This window comes from Lytechinus pictus, chromosome 8, assembly GCF_037042905.1.
Source record: "Lytechinus pictus isolate F3 Inbred chromosome 8, Lp3.0, whole genome shotgun sequence".
Taxonomy (NCBI): Eukaryota; Metazoa; Echinodermata; class Echinoidea; order Temnopleuroida; family Toxopneustidae; genus Lytechinus; species Lytechinus pictus.
Genome location: NC_087252.1, coordinates 29,659,043 through 29,677,036, shown reverse-complemented (window position 1 = coordinate 29,677,036; position 17,994 = coordinate 29,659,043). Strand labels below are relative to the sequence as shown.

General features: G+C 37.4%; 1 protein-coding gene across 2 annotated transcripts; it reads right to left on the bottom strand.

The window, feature by feature from the left end:
- Positions 1 to 3,849: 3,849 nt before the first annotated feature.
- LOC135154911 (uncharacterized protein CXorf65 homolog) lies at positions 3,850 to 16,664 on the bottom strand. 2 transcript variants are annotated; one of them, XR_010294311.1, is made up of 6 exons: positions 16,218 to 16,664; positions 11,193 to 11,279; positions 8,151 to 8,267; positions 6,891 to 6,965; positions 5,043 to 6,227; positions 3,850 to 4,935 (listed from the first exon to the last, which is right to left on the bottom strand). XR_010294311.1 is itself a non-coding variant. In XM_064103151.1 (5 exons), exons 1-5 carry the CDS (start codon positions 16,240 to 16,242, stop codon positions 6,061 to 6,063), a joined length of 471 nt encoding a protein of 156 aa, XP_063959221.1. In that variant the 5' UTR covers positions 16,243 to 16,664; the 3' UTR covers positions 3,850 to 6,060. The 2 variants fall into 2 exon arrangements, 1 of the variants encoding a protein (XP_063959221.1); XM_064103151.1 differs by having other exon boundaries at positions 3,850 to 6,227.
- Positions 16,665 to 17,994: the final 1,330 nt, after the last annotated feature.

Here is a 17,994-nt window from a genome sequence, read left to right as displayed (position 1 = left end):
GATATTGGTGGTGGTGGTGATGGTAGTATATTGTGGTGATGTTAATGAATAGCGGGGGTGGTGGTGGTGGTGGTGGTGGTATAGTGGTGGTGATGGCAGTGGTGATGGTGATTGAAAAGAGGAGGACGACGAGGAGGAAGATCAAGGAGGAATGGTGATAATAATGATAAATGATGTCACTGATACCAGCAAAGGAAAATGACAATTATGGAAGAAGAAAGAGTGCGGGATGTGAATAAGTAACAATGCACTCTCGCTTTAGCCCACTAGCCATTCACATTAAACATTATTCTTGGGTAAAAGCCTTGCTTACACCAACAAATCTGAATCTAAACCAACAGGAGCTCTGTCATTGATATAATAGATTATTCGCAATCACTATATGCAAACGCTTTCTACAACACACCGGTTCCTTTGAAAATGTGAGTCAAATGACAATGGACAGCTGAGAGGTTCAAGGTTGGTGGACTGGGACAGCAGATCGTCCGAACATTCGGAACTGACGAGAAATTGCAAATATTGCCAGGACGACACTGGTGTTTTGATTCATCGATGTTCGACAAAAGCCGTCTGTCATTGAAGGGGTTTTGACAAAAGATTTATCTATGTTGTAGAAAGCGTGTGCATAGTGATTGCGAAAATGCCCTCATAACGTAAGCCTATATCGGTCTGAAGTCGGATTCGCTGGTGTTACTGGAACATGTGTAAAGGTCAATGTCATTCAAGAACCCCGGGGGGGGGGCCACTTCCATTGACGAGTGGATACCATGCGCGACCACGGGGTCTTGAAAAGCACCCTAAACACGTATTTTCCATATTCTGAAAATGCACCCCTTAACAAGTATAGGCGTGTGAAACCCTACCCTTAACAAGTATTGGAAACAAATACTATTGGCAAGTATTCCCAGAACTGAGCCCCTAAACAAGTACAGCGATGTATTTTCCATATTCTGAAAATGCACCCCTTAACAAGTATTGGAAACAAAACGATACTCTTAGCAAGTATTCCCTGAAATGAACCCCCTAAACAAGTACAGAGGTATTTCGTTATGTCACGCGTCCGTCGGTTTTATCTTTAGACACCATTATTTTGGTTTAGTATGGCCCCACCTTCCACACCTCGCGCAAATCGGACTCTAAACACGTGGTGTTGGGGCAAAAAGGACATCCTTTATAAAACATTTTGACTTTGTTTTATCATCCCCGCATATTTGACCCTAAACACGTTTATTTTTCCGAGCGAAATAGATACCCTTTTTTCAATATGTTTGTGTTTTTGAGACCCTTATCACGTTACGTACGTAACGTGCCCTATCTTGAAAAAGACATACTTTTTACGTGTTTTTTTGGTCGCGCATGGTATCCACTCGTCAATGTAAGTGGCCCCCCCCCCCCCCCCCCGGGTCAAGAACATTCCATCCCTCTGCTCACTCTATCATAACCCCGTCAAACACTATCACTCGTATCAGCTGGTTGTCGAGTCATTAAAGCAGGTTAAGGGAGAGAATGGAAATAACGGTGAAGAGTGAGGGGGAGAGAGAGAGAGAGAGAGGAAAGGGGAAAATATAGGGGGAGAGAGAGCTCAGAGGGGGAGAGAGAGCATTAGGGGATGTGTGTTGATTAGGGGGTGAGTATGGTAAAGGGATGAAATAATATAGATATCGGGAGAGAAGGATTCAGACAGAGTCACAGTTGTAGAAGAAAGAACACGCCTAGATGGAGATGGAGAGAGAGAGAGTCAGAGGAGGGGAAGTATAGAAGGAGAAAGAACAAGGGAGGGAAAGGGAAGGAGGGACAGGCAGAGAGGGAGAGAGAGAGTGACGGAGACAGGAGAAAGGGAAAGGAAGGAGGGAGGGGGAGAGCGCGTCAGATAGATGTGAAAGGGTCATGTTGAGATCGGGGGAGAGAGCGAGAGAGAATAAGGAATAAGAGGTTCCTCCATACCATAGAGGAATCGATGTCATTAATGAAAGTGTGTCGAAGGTCATAGTCATTCAAGAACATTCCTTCTTGACAGAGAGAGGAGGGAGGGCGATAGAAATATCAGGGGCGGCTTCACGGTGCGTGATGGATGAGATAGGACGGCCATCTCTCCCTTTGGTTTTCAAAGTTATATAAAAATTAGATGAGAAACAGAAATAAAAGGATGAAGAAGAATATCAAAGGGATGTTTTTGATTGAAGAGTCTTTTATGTCATTAAAAACAACATGACATCACCTTTATGTCGTACAGCCGCTATCAAAATACCATAGCCGGAACTGGAGGGGGGGGGGGCTAGGAGCCCCCAACATCCCTGCACACTCATACACAAACACACTTTTTGTCAGTATCTAAAAAAAACATGAAAATGACTATTGTATTGTTCTATATGCATGCTCGTGCCCAACACACACCTACACAGTTTCAAACTTGTTCCGCAACCTATTTTAATTTATTATGTCGGACATTCTGTGTCCGGTATCCGACCATACTTACAGGGACAGTATAAAGTGCAATGAACTCCTGATAAAACATGTTAATATCTTCACCTGATGGAATGGTGGCACTACCACATATTTTGATAACCCCTTCCCTCTCTCCCCCCCCCCCCTGGTTCTTTCTCCTTATCTCTCATTCTCTCTCTCCCTCTCTCACACACACTCTCCCCCCTCGCCCCTTGGCTCTCTCCAGATGGGGTTTTATTAAGCTATTCGTACTACAACAGGGCGCCATTATTTTATTTTGAAAGGGGGCTAGACAGTCATTTTTTTTCTCTCAATTACATCAAAATATATAATATATAACAAAAGTTATCGATTAACACTTGCTTTTTGCGATTAATTGTACATTGTAGTCAATGCAATCGATCGTGAAAAAAAAAGAAAAATTAATGTTCTACGATCATGGCTAAGCTTTGAGTTACGGGCCCCAGACCTCTATATTGTATATTCTCTATTTGTTCAGCAGTTCAATGATCTTTCCTTTTTACCATATTTTCTTAATGCCCCCCTTTATTTCAAGTTATTTGAAAAATAAAATTAGATGGTCCCTTCCCCTGCGTCTCCTCATACTTACATCCATGCCTTGACCATCTGTTAAATTAGCTTCTCAATCGTTCTCAGTCCCATGTGCTAAAAAACGTTTTAACAATAAATCGAAGCGGTTTTGCATCATTCAACTGGATTAGGACTTCATGTATAATCATGATAATCGCAGAATGGCGGGGTCAAACCCCTTAGCTCACGGGGAACTGCGGGGTAGGTAACTAATATGTTCCCGCTGAATATTTCGCATGCTTTACTGTCTGATGCCACAGGCAATTGCTTCATGACAGAATGATATTGACTTCGGTTGGACCAATCAGATTCAACAACAATCACCTCATCCCCCCGCTCCCACTCCATTCCCGAAGCAAATTATGTTAATAATAGTACTACATACTACTACTATTACTACTACTACTACTACTACTACTACTACTACTACTACTACTACTACTACTACTACTACTACCACTACTACTACTACTAATAATAATAATAATAATAATAATGATAATGATAATAGTAATAATGATAATAATAATAATAATAATGATCAGCCAATCACATTGAAGGATTTTAGTAGCTTTTAACTGTTAATATCAAAATTTGCTATGATAAATTTTATGAAATGATCATCTGGTTTACTATAAATTATTATGATGTGAGATGAGGAGAGGTTCGGGGTTCGTCAACATTTATTTATTCAATTTGATCATCAGACACTTTTCATATTCGGAAGAAAGACGACCCCGCTCCTCTGTAATGCTGCGCATATTCTGTTAAAATAACACATAATTATAACAAAGACAACATGCACCTTCCAATGTTGAAATAATTTTTTTATTCTAGAACATCGTTAAGAAGTGATTAATATAACTCTTTATTTACAAGTATTTTGATTGTTCGATGCATTATCTTGAACTATTATACTATACAGCATTGTCTAAAAAATGAGATAATTACAAATTTAACCAGGGGTGTGTATCACATAGGGGTTAAGAGTGGCTCATAGTCAACCTACACGCTCAACGTACACAAGTCATGATAGCGTAATTTCCTTGATAATCATATAAATATTAGTAATATCTAAAGTATTTCCTCTGCACACAGTGGGGGTTGTAGGAATGTTAGCCATTCACGTCTATCTATATAGTAATAATGATAATAATATTCCGCATTTATATAGCGCTTAACACATCGAAACGACGTCTCTAAGCGCTTTACAGATATATTATTACCCCGGTCATCGGATCCTTGCATGCCCGCATACAATGTATGCACCTTCTCCACTCCCTGGGGAGCATTCCAACAAGAGTTCCACGACTCAATTGCTAGTAGGACCTGACATAAGGACTTGAATTAATGGCGCAATGAGTCGAAAATTTCACGGGACACGAGATGGCCTAAAGAGACTGAGTGAAGTAAGCGAGCCAAAATATTCAAATTTAAAATAAAATGTTTTTGTGACAAACTTTAACATGATATCCGGAATATATATTTACACTTTCATATTTTTTTCTAACTTTCTTTCGTTTTCTTTCTGTGTTTTCTTAGGATTTATTTTCCCCATCCCCTAGGCATAGTAGAAATTTTGGGGGGAAATGCCCCAAAGCGCCCCTCCCCGTATGTACCTCATTCATGTCATTGACCTGAATGAATCATCGATAAGACTTATTCTTTAGATTTATAAGATTTGTATATAGCAGACGAAGATTGAACATTAGAGTTAATTCGATTCAGTTTAATAGTTGTTTAATATGAGGAACAGGATGGTAAACTGGTAAAAGGAATATGTTTCATCGTACTAATCATGTTTGAATGATGCATTAATCTTCCTAAGATTGCAATCGTTTCATGAAGGCAAAAATAACAATTCTCTGAGGTTTCAGTAATACCTTGGTCACATTTGCACTACGGCGGCCGTACGGCGAGTCAAAAACAGCCGTTTTATTAATTTTAATTCAAACCACCTATATGTAGTTGGACAAAAAATGTTAAAACAGCTGTTTTCGACTCGCCGTACGGCCGCCGCAGAGCAAATGTGACCAAGGTATAAGCCAACAATACCGAGAGCGCATAGCTACGATCCCATTAGACATGTTAGAATCAAACTTATAGAGAGAGTCGCCAGTCGTCGACCGGAACCGGTCGTAATCTGCAGTGCAAAACCTTCACTCGAGTTAACGGTCTGAATGTGCAGCCTATAATGTCTTGTGAATTGAAACAACAAGTTTTATATATGCTAGTCTTCGTGTGGAGACCCACTTGTTGATCAAAGTTTCAATCAGGGCGTGTGCCTGCAGAGTAAAGGGCCAAGGTATTGGACCATTTAGCGTGTAAGATTTAAAGGCACACACTCAATAATTTAAACAACGCTGTTTACTATGTGAATCGCACAGTAGTTGTTTAAACAGTTTAAACAAGTGTTTTGAATATTAAACAACCATGCTTAAATTATTGATAATTATATATTTGAATTTAAACTTTGTTGTTTAAGATTTTAAACCCTAGTTTAAAATGTTTAAACAACCACTGTGTGATTCACATAGTAAACAGCGTTGTTAAAATTATTTTTAACAGTGCATTACGGTCTGTTTTTATGGAGACTTTGACAACATTCGGATATAAATTACCTAGAGGGTAACAAGATTTATAATGTTATGTAATGCCACTGGAAATTATCTAATGGTAAGGCGTATTTTAGTTCCTGTTTCTTCATGAACCAGCAAGTCTATCGACACATGTTCTGAAGAGGAACATGAATAATCTCGCAGACTTTCACTGTTAATGGACGGAATGGCATAAGACTAAATGAAGTTAGACCATGTGATGAGCAGACGAGTTATCAATAGACGAATTGGCAATTTAGCGGATTTCTCGCTGGTATTTCCCCCAAAAGACGTATTGCCAGTGCTTGTTACAAAGTCTGGGGTCAGCAAATCCATTCCCCATGTCAGCTGACGCACATATTACTTTAATGAAGCTAAAATTTCATTAACTGCTAATAAGTCTTTATTTGTTTTTAGATGATGTTAATTATTTTCTATCTTGGCTCTGTTTTCGTCGCCCGGTTGGTGTCGTCGACTTGGCACCCGTTCGACCGCGTTGTGAATCGCGCCCTCTATCGGCATTCCTGTTACTCTTCTTCTTTCCGGTTGTCTTGCCACTTGACAGGCTGAGGTTCTCTTTCGTTGAAAGCCGAGCTGCGTAGATTTAAAGAAAGAAAATTAACGATGAAAATAAAGAAAGTTGATGCTTGTTTGTAATAAATAAAGCTCCTTTTGTGTTCAGTAAACACAAAATGATATGTATTAAAACGTTTACAAGGGCATAGGCTGGAAGAGCACGTCCCCTGTTTGCTTACAACAGCTGATTTTCCAAGCTTTAGTTCCACCTCCCCAAGATGTGCACCCCCCACCCCCATGCTCAAACTAGCCTACGCCCTATTGCGTTTAAATAAAAAAAAAATGTCTGTACGACTGTATTGGCTTAAAAGTCGGACTTTGGTATGGAGAATTTCTACGTCAGGCTCTGCTGCTGTGGAGCTATTGCCCCTGCCCCTGCACAAACGCACGCACACGCGTAATAAATCCAGGATCCAAGATGGTTTTTTTTTTTTAAATATAACATGTAGGCCTAAAATTAAACATTTTCCTTCTCTGATGTGCGAGAAACATGCAAAAATATCAAATCTTAATGAGTAGATTTTGTTTCATGGAGGTAAGAATTTATAAAATAAATGAGCATGGGCAGTTGCCCCCCCCCCCCTCGAAATATCGAAAATTAATATTATATTGAAAATTTGAAGTAGGTTTATGTGACTATAGCCTCTAGAAGAGCGAGAAAAATCATGATTTTTATTTTACCTAAAAATGCCGCATCGATTGCCTCGTTGTCGTTCAATAAAGGAATGTAATGAGGTTTGGATGATACGTCGTTTTCTGTGAAAACAAAATATAAAACAAGGAAGATACATTTAAATAATGTCAGGGAATATGCGACATCCTCAATGACCAGACCTGAATTAATGAAATACATAATTCAGATTCAGAATAATATTTCGAAGGTTTTATGTCTCATAACAATATTTACAAAATTATGCAAGGTATACAAGCACAAATAATATAGCTTCATAAAAATAATGACACAATTAAGAAGATTAATGTATGATAATTTGTGTATTATAACAATTATTACAAGATTTATGATATTTACATTGCTATTGGAGATATATTATTTTGCACTTATAACATTGAATGATTATAGTTTAAAGTTTCCTCCACTTTTCAAGTTTTTCTGTTCGTGTATTTCACAAACCGTGAACATGATGAACAATTGAACATGATGAAATAGTCATAAATTGTATTGCCCCGTTTTCTGGAGTCCAGTTTAACTTAGGTCATATGGTCTATCGATCTGTCCTAAAATTATGGGAAGCCAAAATACTAATATTTTGTTTGCATTGTATGTCTATTGTGTTCTCTCTCCATGCTTTAATGGTGAGGAAATCTGTCAAATTTCATTATTTCCTGTTTGTCTGAAAGGCGAACACATACATGTATGTACTTGCAAATTGTTCGCTTTATCTATATGCGTTCAAATGATAAAATACACGTGTATGAAATATGCATGTAATATAAAACATGATCCAAAATATATATATTTCCTTGATTATTATCGTTGTAATCTCCATTATATTATGCTCTACACGCTTTGCTACACTTTTTAGTCAACATTTTCCAATTATGGTCGATTGTTAAACGGTGTAGTGGTTCTGAACCCCGTTTCATGGGAACTTGGGTTCAAATCCTTCAGCCATGTCAGTAGGCCTACTCCAGACATTACTTTCCTTCAGCAAGATATTTATGCATATTTTGATGCACTCAACCCAGGTGAGGTACACGGAAATTATTCCTTGAAATGCTGAGCACGTTACAGCAGCTCTGCTGTCGCCATGGTAATTATGCTGCATTCATGCAGGTTGGCAAAGCTTGGCATATATATTATTTCAGAGCGCTTTAAGAGGCTTCTGACATAGAGGTGTTAACATACGATAATATCACCTACATTGTAAATCATAATTATCATTATTATTACTACATTTAAACAAAAAAGAGAGAACTTACTTTCGACTTTGATGAGAACGAATGATTCTCTTTCTTTGAGGACCTCGTTGGCGTACCTCTGAGGTGATTCGCTGAGATGTTTGATATTCCCTTCCTGGTCTGAAAGATCTACTTCAACTGTTAAAAAATAAATGTAATTGAATTCAAGATAATAAGAATAAAACAGAAATGTGTAAAGTATCTTATCTAGATGATATCACCATTTTTAGTGACTTTGATGAGAACGAATGATTCCCTTTCTTTGAGGACCTCGTTGGCGTACCTCTGAGGTGATTCGCTGAGATGTTTGATATTCCCTTCCTGATCCGACAGATCTACTTCAACTGTAAAAAAAAAAATGTAATTAAATTCAAGATGATAAGAATAAAACAGAAATGTGTATAGTATCTTGTTCAGATTATATCACCATTTTTGTGATAATAATCCTGCTAACGATCGAAGGTTTTATGAATATTTTTGAAAAATAAAATTTGACGTATTTTGAATTAATCTTTAATCAAAACGTCTTCAGAACGTATTTATGTGGAACGTTAAAAAACAATAAACAGATCCTTCAAAATTCTAAAGAAGCTACTGAAAACCTTTTGAACCGAATATAGACGTAAGAAGAGCTAAACGCCACTATCCTTTAAATAACTATAATTACATGTGATATCCAGTAATACAAGTGTTGTGAGTTTAAAAGAAATGAGAACTATACAGATTAAAAAGGATAGAAGCGTGACAACGTAGAAGAAAGAGAATGAATATTGAATATGACAATCCTATCAAATTCAAGTTATCGAACGCTAAATGTTTACGAAGTTGGGAAAACTTTTTTGTGTCTCTGCCTAGTTTTTCTCCGAAATCAGAATTTAAAAAAGGAAACAAATTTTAATAAGAGGATGATGGAAGTCAGGACTAGCAGCTTGGCTCATATAGCAGGCCAGATTCCCATTAGGGATATGGCAACGTTCTGTCCTCACTGCATTGGTTACCCATCGAGTACCGTATTGTATTTAAGTTATTATTGTTAGTTTTTCACTGCATCCATGGATCTGCCCCAGAATATAATGTTAATTTGTTGATGCCATACAATCCTCCTCGACGTTTAAGATCTTCCGATTCAAAATTGCTTACAGTTCCTAAATCCAAGAAATCACGGGGGGATCGGTCATTTGCACATGCGGCGCCATCCTTGTGGAATCAGTTGCCATATTCCATTCGTAGTATTTCAAATATCGATAATTTCAAAATTACTCTAAAAACCCATTTGTTTAAAATTGCCTTCCAGTAGTTTCCTTTCATTGTCATGACTGTCATTCTTTTATCTTTGTCACTTCCTATACCGTGTAATTTTTCTCTTATTTCCTTTTCGCTGCGCCTTGAGCACATAATCAATGTGGATTTGGCGCTTTAGAAATACTCTATTATTATTATTATTATTATTACTGCCTACTTGCATCCGTATGAGCTAAAAAGGGGATACCCCGTTTTAGTCCCAGGAGCGAGTAGATCCGGCTCCAGGTTTAAATATTTGTTCTCCGGGGGGGGGGGGCACTCTGATTTGGTAAGGAGTGTCAAATAAAGGAGAAGATGAAACAGAAAGAAACTGATAGGAAAACACATTTAAAATGATATTTTCTGCATAATTATGTCAAAATTTATATTACAAAATTAGATTTTCATTTTTAAAAGTTTTGTTTTGGCTGTATCTCGCTTCGCTTGCCCGGGAATTTTATGAAGTTTTGTGAAAGATGAAATGTCGTGTGCTCATTTTTCGCTCAGTACGCCACTAGCCTTCTATGTACACCAAACAACGCCAAAGTTTTTGCTGTGATACGGTTCTCCATTCCACCATTTCATGATTACATACGTGTCTGATCGATATAGGGAATTACATGTAAACAATCTTATTTTACGATGGCTGTAAAACCCCGCTAGTCATACACAATGGCACGAATCGATAGTATCGATAAGAAATAGGCCCCATGTGGAATTGTTCTGATGTATGTTTTGAAAAATGGGGATACGTGATGTCTATTACAATTTAATCAGATGAGGCGGTGACCCCTGCAGTAGAAAACAAACAATATTGTGGTGGTGTTTTATGCGCATTGAGCACTCTACAGAGTGGATTTGGTGCTTTATAAGTCATTATAATATTAATAATAATAATAATTATTATTATTACTATTATTATTATCATTATTATTACTATTATTATTATTATTATTACTATTATTATTATTATTATTATTATCATTATTATTAGAAAGTCAAAAGGGGCCTAAGCTTTCGACCCTAGCAGAATCTTCGTCGGAGGCAAGCTTCTTTTTGCTATTATTATTATCATCATTATTATCATTATTATTATCATCATCATCATTATTATTATTATCATTCATTATCATCATTTGTTGGAGTTTCTTTGTAGTTTTGTTTAGGAAGGGGTCTTTATGGAATTGTTGCTGTTGTTTTTTTGTCCCTAAATATTTATATTTGATATTCTATTTGTTACTGGATGTTAGTAAGAAGAATAGCACAAACATTTTGTACTGAGAGAAGGGAATATGATTAAGGATATTTTATAATTTGATACTGTTGGAGTCCTTTCTTATAATCAAGAGATAGTAATAAACATGATAAATATCGACCAGTAAACATACCTCCCATACTAGACTTATATCCAGAGGTGTCGATTCTTCGAGGGGGCGCGGTGGCCCCAAGAAGATATAGGGGACAAACATAATTTTATCTATCTCCCTCCCCCCCCCAAAAAAAAAAAAAAATAGATGAATGAATAAATAAATAAATGAATAAATAAATAAATAAATGATTAGATAAAAAAATAAAGATAAATAAATGAAATAAATGAACAAAAATCAATTAAAATATATGTTTTTAGATACTCAGTTTGCGTGAACATTCAGTGTTATGTATAATTTTGCGCGCTAAGCGGGCCAAAAGTTAGAGATTTTTTTTTACTTTGCCCCAACCCAAAACATATATCGATGCCCCTGCTCACACCTTCATAGAGATAAATATCAGCCGGTAACTCACCTCCCATACTACACTTGCATCTTCGCTTGATGTCTTCTAGTAGAAGCATTGTTTTACAATTAGGGTTGAAGAGAGCTTCCTCCTTTTCTGCAAAATTCAAACAAAGAAAAAAAATTACTATGATTTGCTGTTTTCGAAGTCACATTTTCAAACACAATATTCATCCTCTCTCCTCTACCCCCCCCCCCACCCTCTCCCCCTCTCTCTCTCTCCCTTCCCCTCACCCTCTCTCTCCTGTAAAAAGCCCGATACTTTGAAGGGGCTCATCACTCGTGATACAAACATTTGCAAGCTAGAAAAAGATCATTTAAAGAAGTTTTCATGAACATAGTTTTATATACCCCCAAGACCTCTTGATTAACTTGATTCGCTCCGTCGCTCTCTTATCATCTTGAATATGTTACACCCCCCCCCCCCCCCCCGCCCGAGGAAAAAAAGCTTACATGTTATACCTTTAAACCCCAACCAGTACTCCGGTACCTCATTTCTTTTCTCATTTTTTATATTTCACGTTCTACTGTTCTTCATTGTTCAATAGAAATGGAAGGCTAAACGGGAATTTTTCGTGGAATACTAAAACTTCGCTGGTTTCCTTCTTAAATGCTGTGACCATGCAATTATCAGATATTATATTCACTCAAAGATACGCCTTGAGATACTCTTTTAAATATACTAATTGCCTGTTCTATTTGTAATCTTGTCTTTTTGAATCTTATTAAGTCCAGCATTTAAGCTGGTGTCAGAATGCAAGCCGAGTGCTATTTTTAACTTGTATATTAAGGCGATTCAAGAAAAGAGTGTATTTTACCCGCAAGGCGAAACTTGTAGGTTTTCATTACAAACTAAATAGTTTAAGTCTCCATGGGCTCTCGGGAAGGAGCGCCTTTAAAAGGCTGCCCTGTTTGTCCGCATATATACTGAACATTCAGTGGCTTGATCGTTATATTTGCTAAGTGCTTTGTGATATCGCTGTTTTAAAGTGTTGTAAAATACTCTTGAAATATCTGAAGAGCGAATATAGAATGAACACAGAACAGCTACTTTCTGAGGAGAATGGGGGGAGGTTAATGATGGGTTGAAAAAATGCTTAGTAACTGGTGGCGGAATAGTATATGGTCCAAAATGCTTGGTAATGATGGGGATGCAAAATTGTTGGAAATGATTTTCTTATGATTAAGGTAGGAACATGGAGAGGTGCAAAATGCTTTGTAATGATTGGGTAGGTTAATGTTTGGGTGGAAAATGCTTTGAAATTAATTACTTAGAACATTGCTAGGTAATGATTGGAGTAGATTAATTATGGAGGTTCAAAATTTGCTATATAGGTAATGATGGCAGGTTAATGGTAGATGTGCAAAAGTTTTGGTACCCACATACTCCATACATATACAAGGGAGTTGCTACACCCCCCCCCCCCCCCTTGGTAGAAGTATAAGTGGTAAGTAAGGATAGGTGTTTGGTTCGTGTAAATAGCGTACAGGTGCGTTATTGTTGATTGCTTGTTAAATGGAAGTAAAGAGAAGGATGCATACTACAGAAGAGTAGACAACAAAGAAGAAAGAGTGAGAATGGGCAAGGCAATAGGTAAAGGGATGGAGGGGAAAGGAGAGAGAGCAAGAGAAAGAGAGGGGATCGGAGGGGTGGACTAAAGAGCGGGAATGGAATATGTAGGAATAGATAGAGAATAAATGAAGGAGAGATAAATTGGGAGAGAGAGGGAAAGAAAGAGAGAGAGAGACGTGTAATGAATACGAAAAAAAATACCTCCAACTCAAACAAGCTATCTTGATTGATATGAAGAGAAAGAGCGGGGATGGAATATGTATAGGAATAGATAGAAAATAAATGAAGGAGAGGTATATTGGAAGAGAGGGGGGGAGACGTATAATGAATACGAAAACAAATACCTCCAACTCAAACAAGCTATCTTGATTGACTAGTAAACATGTACTCCTAATACCTAGATATTGCCTACCAACGCCAAATACCATTGCTTCTACAACGTATTTCTCATTAAGTTTATATATCCGTGTACATATCAAGCCAGGATGTGATATGGAATACGCTCACAAATATTTGTTTTTCATCCCTCTATTCTAATTGTTTTTTTTTCTCTCTTGTTTGCTCTAGGATTCTGAGCAGCAGAGAAGTGTACAAATTAGATATAGCCTACCGTTCATGTGCGTATAATGAGACCGTAAAGCCCCTTTCACAATTGACGTACGACCTGTTTACGACCGCCTGCAACAGTTTTTTCTTGTTGTTGCACGATCGATCTCTTGGTGTCTTGCGAGCACTCGCAGTGGTTGTAGACGAACGCACGAATTTGAGGTGGTCGGAGGTGGTCGTGACTGGTCGCATCTGAATTTGAACATGTTCAAAATCCAAACGCGATCAAATACGATTGATTTACTCGCATCAGGTCGTACCATCGGTCGGGCGATCATCGTGTGAGTGTTGTTCAACGTTGTACGACTTGGTGCGAGAGGTGGCACAACTAAGTATAGTCGCATTTAGTCGACTGGAGGTCGTACAACACTTGAAAATGTGTTGGAGACCTACAGAGACCAGTCTTGCGACTGGGTGCGATAATATGAGACTGTTGCAAGACCGATCGAAATTACGGCTTACTACATTCCACTACAGTTGCATTCGCATGTATGCGACCGTTCAGCCCCTTTCACAATTGACGTCCGACCAGTTTACGACCGCCTGCAACAGTTTTTTCTTGTTGTTGCACGATCGATCTCTTGGTGTCTTGCGAGCACTCGCAGTCGTTGTAGACGGTCGCACGAACTCGAGGTGGTCGTGACTGGTCACATCTGAACTTTGAACATGTTCAAAATCCGAACGCGATCAAATACGATCGATTCACTCGCATCAGGCCGTACCCGGGGTCGTACCATCGGTCGGGCGATCCTCGTGCGAGTGTTGTTCAACGTTGTACGACTTGGTGCGAGAGGTGGCACAACTAAGTAGTCGCATTTACTTGACTGGAGGTCGTGCAACACTTGCACATGTGCAAGCGACCTACATGTACAGAGACCTGTCTTGCGACTGGTTGCGATAATAATATGGGCCATAAGACTGTTGCAAGACCGATCGCAACGGCTTACAACATTGCACTACCGTTTCATTCGCATGTATGCGACCGTTCCACTCGCAATCCCTCGTGCAACACTCGCATGTGATCCCACGAGCACAATAAGAGCATATGCGACTTACTCGTGCAACGGGGTTTACTGGTTGTTTTTGTTGTACGACAGCTGTTGCAACTGTGAAAGCCTCTGTGCGATCTTATGAGATGACTAGCGATTGATGCCTGTTGCAGCCTGTCGCACGACCAAAAGGTCGCAAATGGTCGTACGTCAATTGTGAAAGGGGCTTAAAGGGGCTTTCACAATCGCTCTTGCGATCGTTCGCGATCATTTTGATCACAATATATGTTGCACACAATCGCAACGGTTGTACGCAGTCGCACCACCAATTGTGAAATGGGCTTTAAGTTTCCCCCGTGATTTGTTTTAGCACTGAAAAAGAGGTGAAAAGCAAAAAAAAAATGAGGGAAAATAAGAAAGAGATAAAAGAAAAGAATGCACTTTATTTGTCTTTGATTGATATTTTTGGTGGTGCTGATGCATGGCGATGGTGATGACGATGATCATAACAACGACGACGACGATGATGATGATGACGATAATGATTTATGTCATAATCATTATGAGGAATTTTGATAGATTCAAAGCTGTGAAAGTTCTGTTGCACCTTCAAATGAATATATGTATATATATTTTTTTTGCAGGAGTTTCTGCATTTATTGTAAAGTCAAAATAAATTTATCATACATAAACATAATCATAGTATGACATGAAAGTACATTGTAATGTGACAAATTTATAGTAGTGTCATAACAAAATTTAGACATGAATACAATTTAAGGATAAGACAAAGTAGTGAAAAACAAACGCAGTGGCAAACTATATAAGCAAAATAAATGCTTGAGTAATAGCAGCCAAAGTGGGAAAGGGGCTACATGGAAACCAATTATTCTATAGTTCTAGGTCTGGAAGAAAATCTTACGTCACAAATCATCAGAAAAGGAGAAAGAAGAAAAATGAAGAAATGAAGTGTGCGTGTGTGTGCAAGTGGGTGAACGTGCAGGTGTGATATTTAAGAATACTTCGATAAAAGAAATTTTTTATAATGAAGCTTCAAAAGAAAAGATAGATGCAGTGAGTTTATTATATCTATTTAATACCCTGTTCTGATGATATAATAAAATGATTTATGCTTATTCTAAATATTTCAATATTCAAGAAGGAGAGATACAGGGGCGGTCCAGGATTTTCCAAAAGGGTGTGCACATTTTTCCGAGAAAAAATTAGACAAGCAAAAAAAAGGTAATAAAAGGGGGGGATATACTTATGCTCTTATGGCATTTTTAAAATTACACATTTTAATTTTGCTTCTCAAGGGGGGGGGGGGCGGGGCACGGGCCGGCTGTTCCCCACCCCCCCCCTGGATCCGCCAATGGAGAGATGCATTCCGCAATGTAGTAAAAATGATCTTGAACGTAGAATCAAAAGTTGAAAACCCTCCTCCCCACATAAAATGTTCCGTTAAAAAAACAAATGAGTTGTAGTACTGAAATTACCAATAATGATACTAATCATATTAGTAACCATAATCAAGATAATTTAAATAGTTATAATGATAATAATAATGATAATGATAATAATAATGATAATGATAATGATAATGACAATAATAATAATAACAATAATAATAATGATAATAATATGAACAAAAATAATGATCATCATCATTATGATTATTATTGTTATCATCATTATTGTTATTATTATTATTGCTATTATTACTATTATTATTATTATTATTATTATTATTATTATTATTATTATTATTATTATTATTATTATTATGTATAAATAAATAACGATAATGTCAAGCTTATTATAACAACAATAATAATCATTATAACAACCAATCTTGCTTTACACTCACCTCCGTATTTCACTGTAATAAACATAATTCCAAATCAGTTCTTTAAACTCCTAGTTGTAAAATTGATAAAAACTTGTTCGAAAAGATCAGTCAGAATAAAGTAATCATCCTTTCATCCCGATGAGTATATACACCAAAAAATCAGCAAAAGGTGCAAAAAACTTATATATTTTTGTTCTCGTTGAATCGCTCACGGAAACACTAAAAAAGCCGGTATGAAATCATTTTGCCAATTGGAATTTCCGATGCTTGCAGAAACCCGTTGCTCTCATCGTCGTAGGGTATCACAATTCCAATCCACCAATGTCATAATAATCATAACATTAACTAAGGAAATAGCATTGTTTTAAACCGCGAGTTTGACAGTCAGAAAAAATATATGTGGGTCGTCTGCGAGCTTATACTGCATCTGCCGCATACTCGTAATAATAATAGTTCGAACTCTGAATAGAATTACACATGTTTCCACCGCGCACCGCTGAACAAATTAACAAGAAATGCACAATACCAAAGTGTACAATTACCAGGGGGTAATAGCGCCTAGAAAAGGAGTGCTTTGTGTGGGCTGAGGGGCACTTTCATACAAAATCTATCGATTTCTAACTTGAACAAAGGGGCGTCTCTTTATCGATTGATTTGTAATTCATTCGGTTCGTCTTTTTATATTTTTTTTCTTTATATGATGTTTTTGAAAGATGACGATTAATAGAGGTACTTTAAAATTAATTACCTTGACGAGGTCATGTGTCTAGAATTTTATTCATACGCGTATGTTAATTTGGCATTTGGTAACTTGGCTTTTTTGTAAGTGAAAAAAAAAACTGATCCAAATTGTTCATTTTGCTGATGGCGACAGCAAAATGACATGATATAACACCACAATTTTAAACGTCCACTCTAAAAACACTGAGTAAAATTTTACCCAATATTGGGTAGAAAGGAAACATGCATGTTTGTCGGGTATTTTTTACCCCATGCCAAGGCTATATTAGGCTAAATGCATGTTTTAAGGGTAAATTTCAACGCATGCAACATTGCGTAAAATTTGCAAAATATTTGGTATCTTTTTTACCCATCCAACATGCATTTTCCCATTTTACCCAATATTGGGTAAACCCCCGGGGGTAAATCTTTTTTTAGAGTGTTGAAATGACATACTCTTTAATTTTGTTCCTTCTCGGTCCATATTCATTTTGCTATAAGTTTTCTCTCTACACTGTTCCTCCGAATGATTGATGTAAAATGAATACCATCGATACTTCTTCGCTCATTTTCCATTTTGTTTATATTAGTCGCTTACTCCATACATGTGATATCTAGGTCCATGCTTCATATGTCTTGCTATTTTCCCTCTTTTAGTTATATCTTATACCATGCTATTAGGTATTATTTTCAAATCGTCTTTTTTTCCACTGGTGTTTCACCTTTTCTTTCTTTCATTTCTTCGTTTTTGTTTTCTTTCAATTTACTCAATTTAATTATCAATTAAAGTTTACTTCTTGCTTCTAAGTATTCCTTATTCTTCTTTTTTCCCTTCTAATCTTGTCTCCTTGGCTTTATATTCTCCCCCTTTCCATGGCCTTTCATGCATTTATGTATACGTTGTCACCATGGGTGTCGATCCGTATTCTTGGTTGGGGGGATGATTGACACAAATGTTCTTGTGGATGCATGGGATCTTTCAATATTACCCCCACTAAAATCACAAGTTAGGACATTTGGGAGTGGTTGATCTGCATGGTGTTCTTGCAGTGGCGTACCGTGAGTCACGGCATTG

Excerpts from the sequence above, each read along its gene's own strand:
- LOC135154911 (XM_064103151.1), bottom strand. The coding sequence starts at position 16,242 with ATGTTTATTACAGTGAAATACGGAG. Across the intron at positions 8,268-11,192 it reads ATGCAAGTGTAGTATGGGAG|TTGAAGTAGATCTTTCAGAC; the intron begins GTGAGTTACCGG and ends ATTTTTTAACAG. Across the intron at positions 6,966-8,150 it reads CGTTCTCATCAAAGTCGAAA|AAAACGACGTATCATCCAAA; the intron begins GTAAGTTCTCTC and ends TTGTTTTCACAG.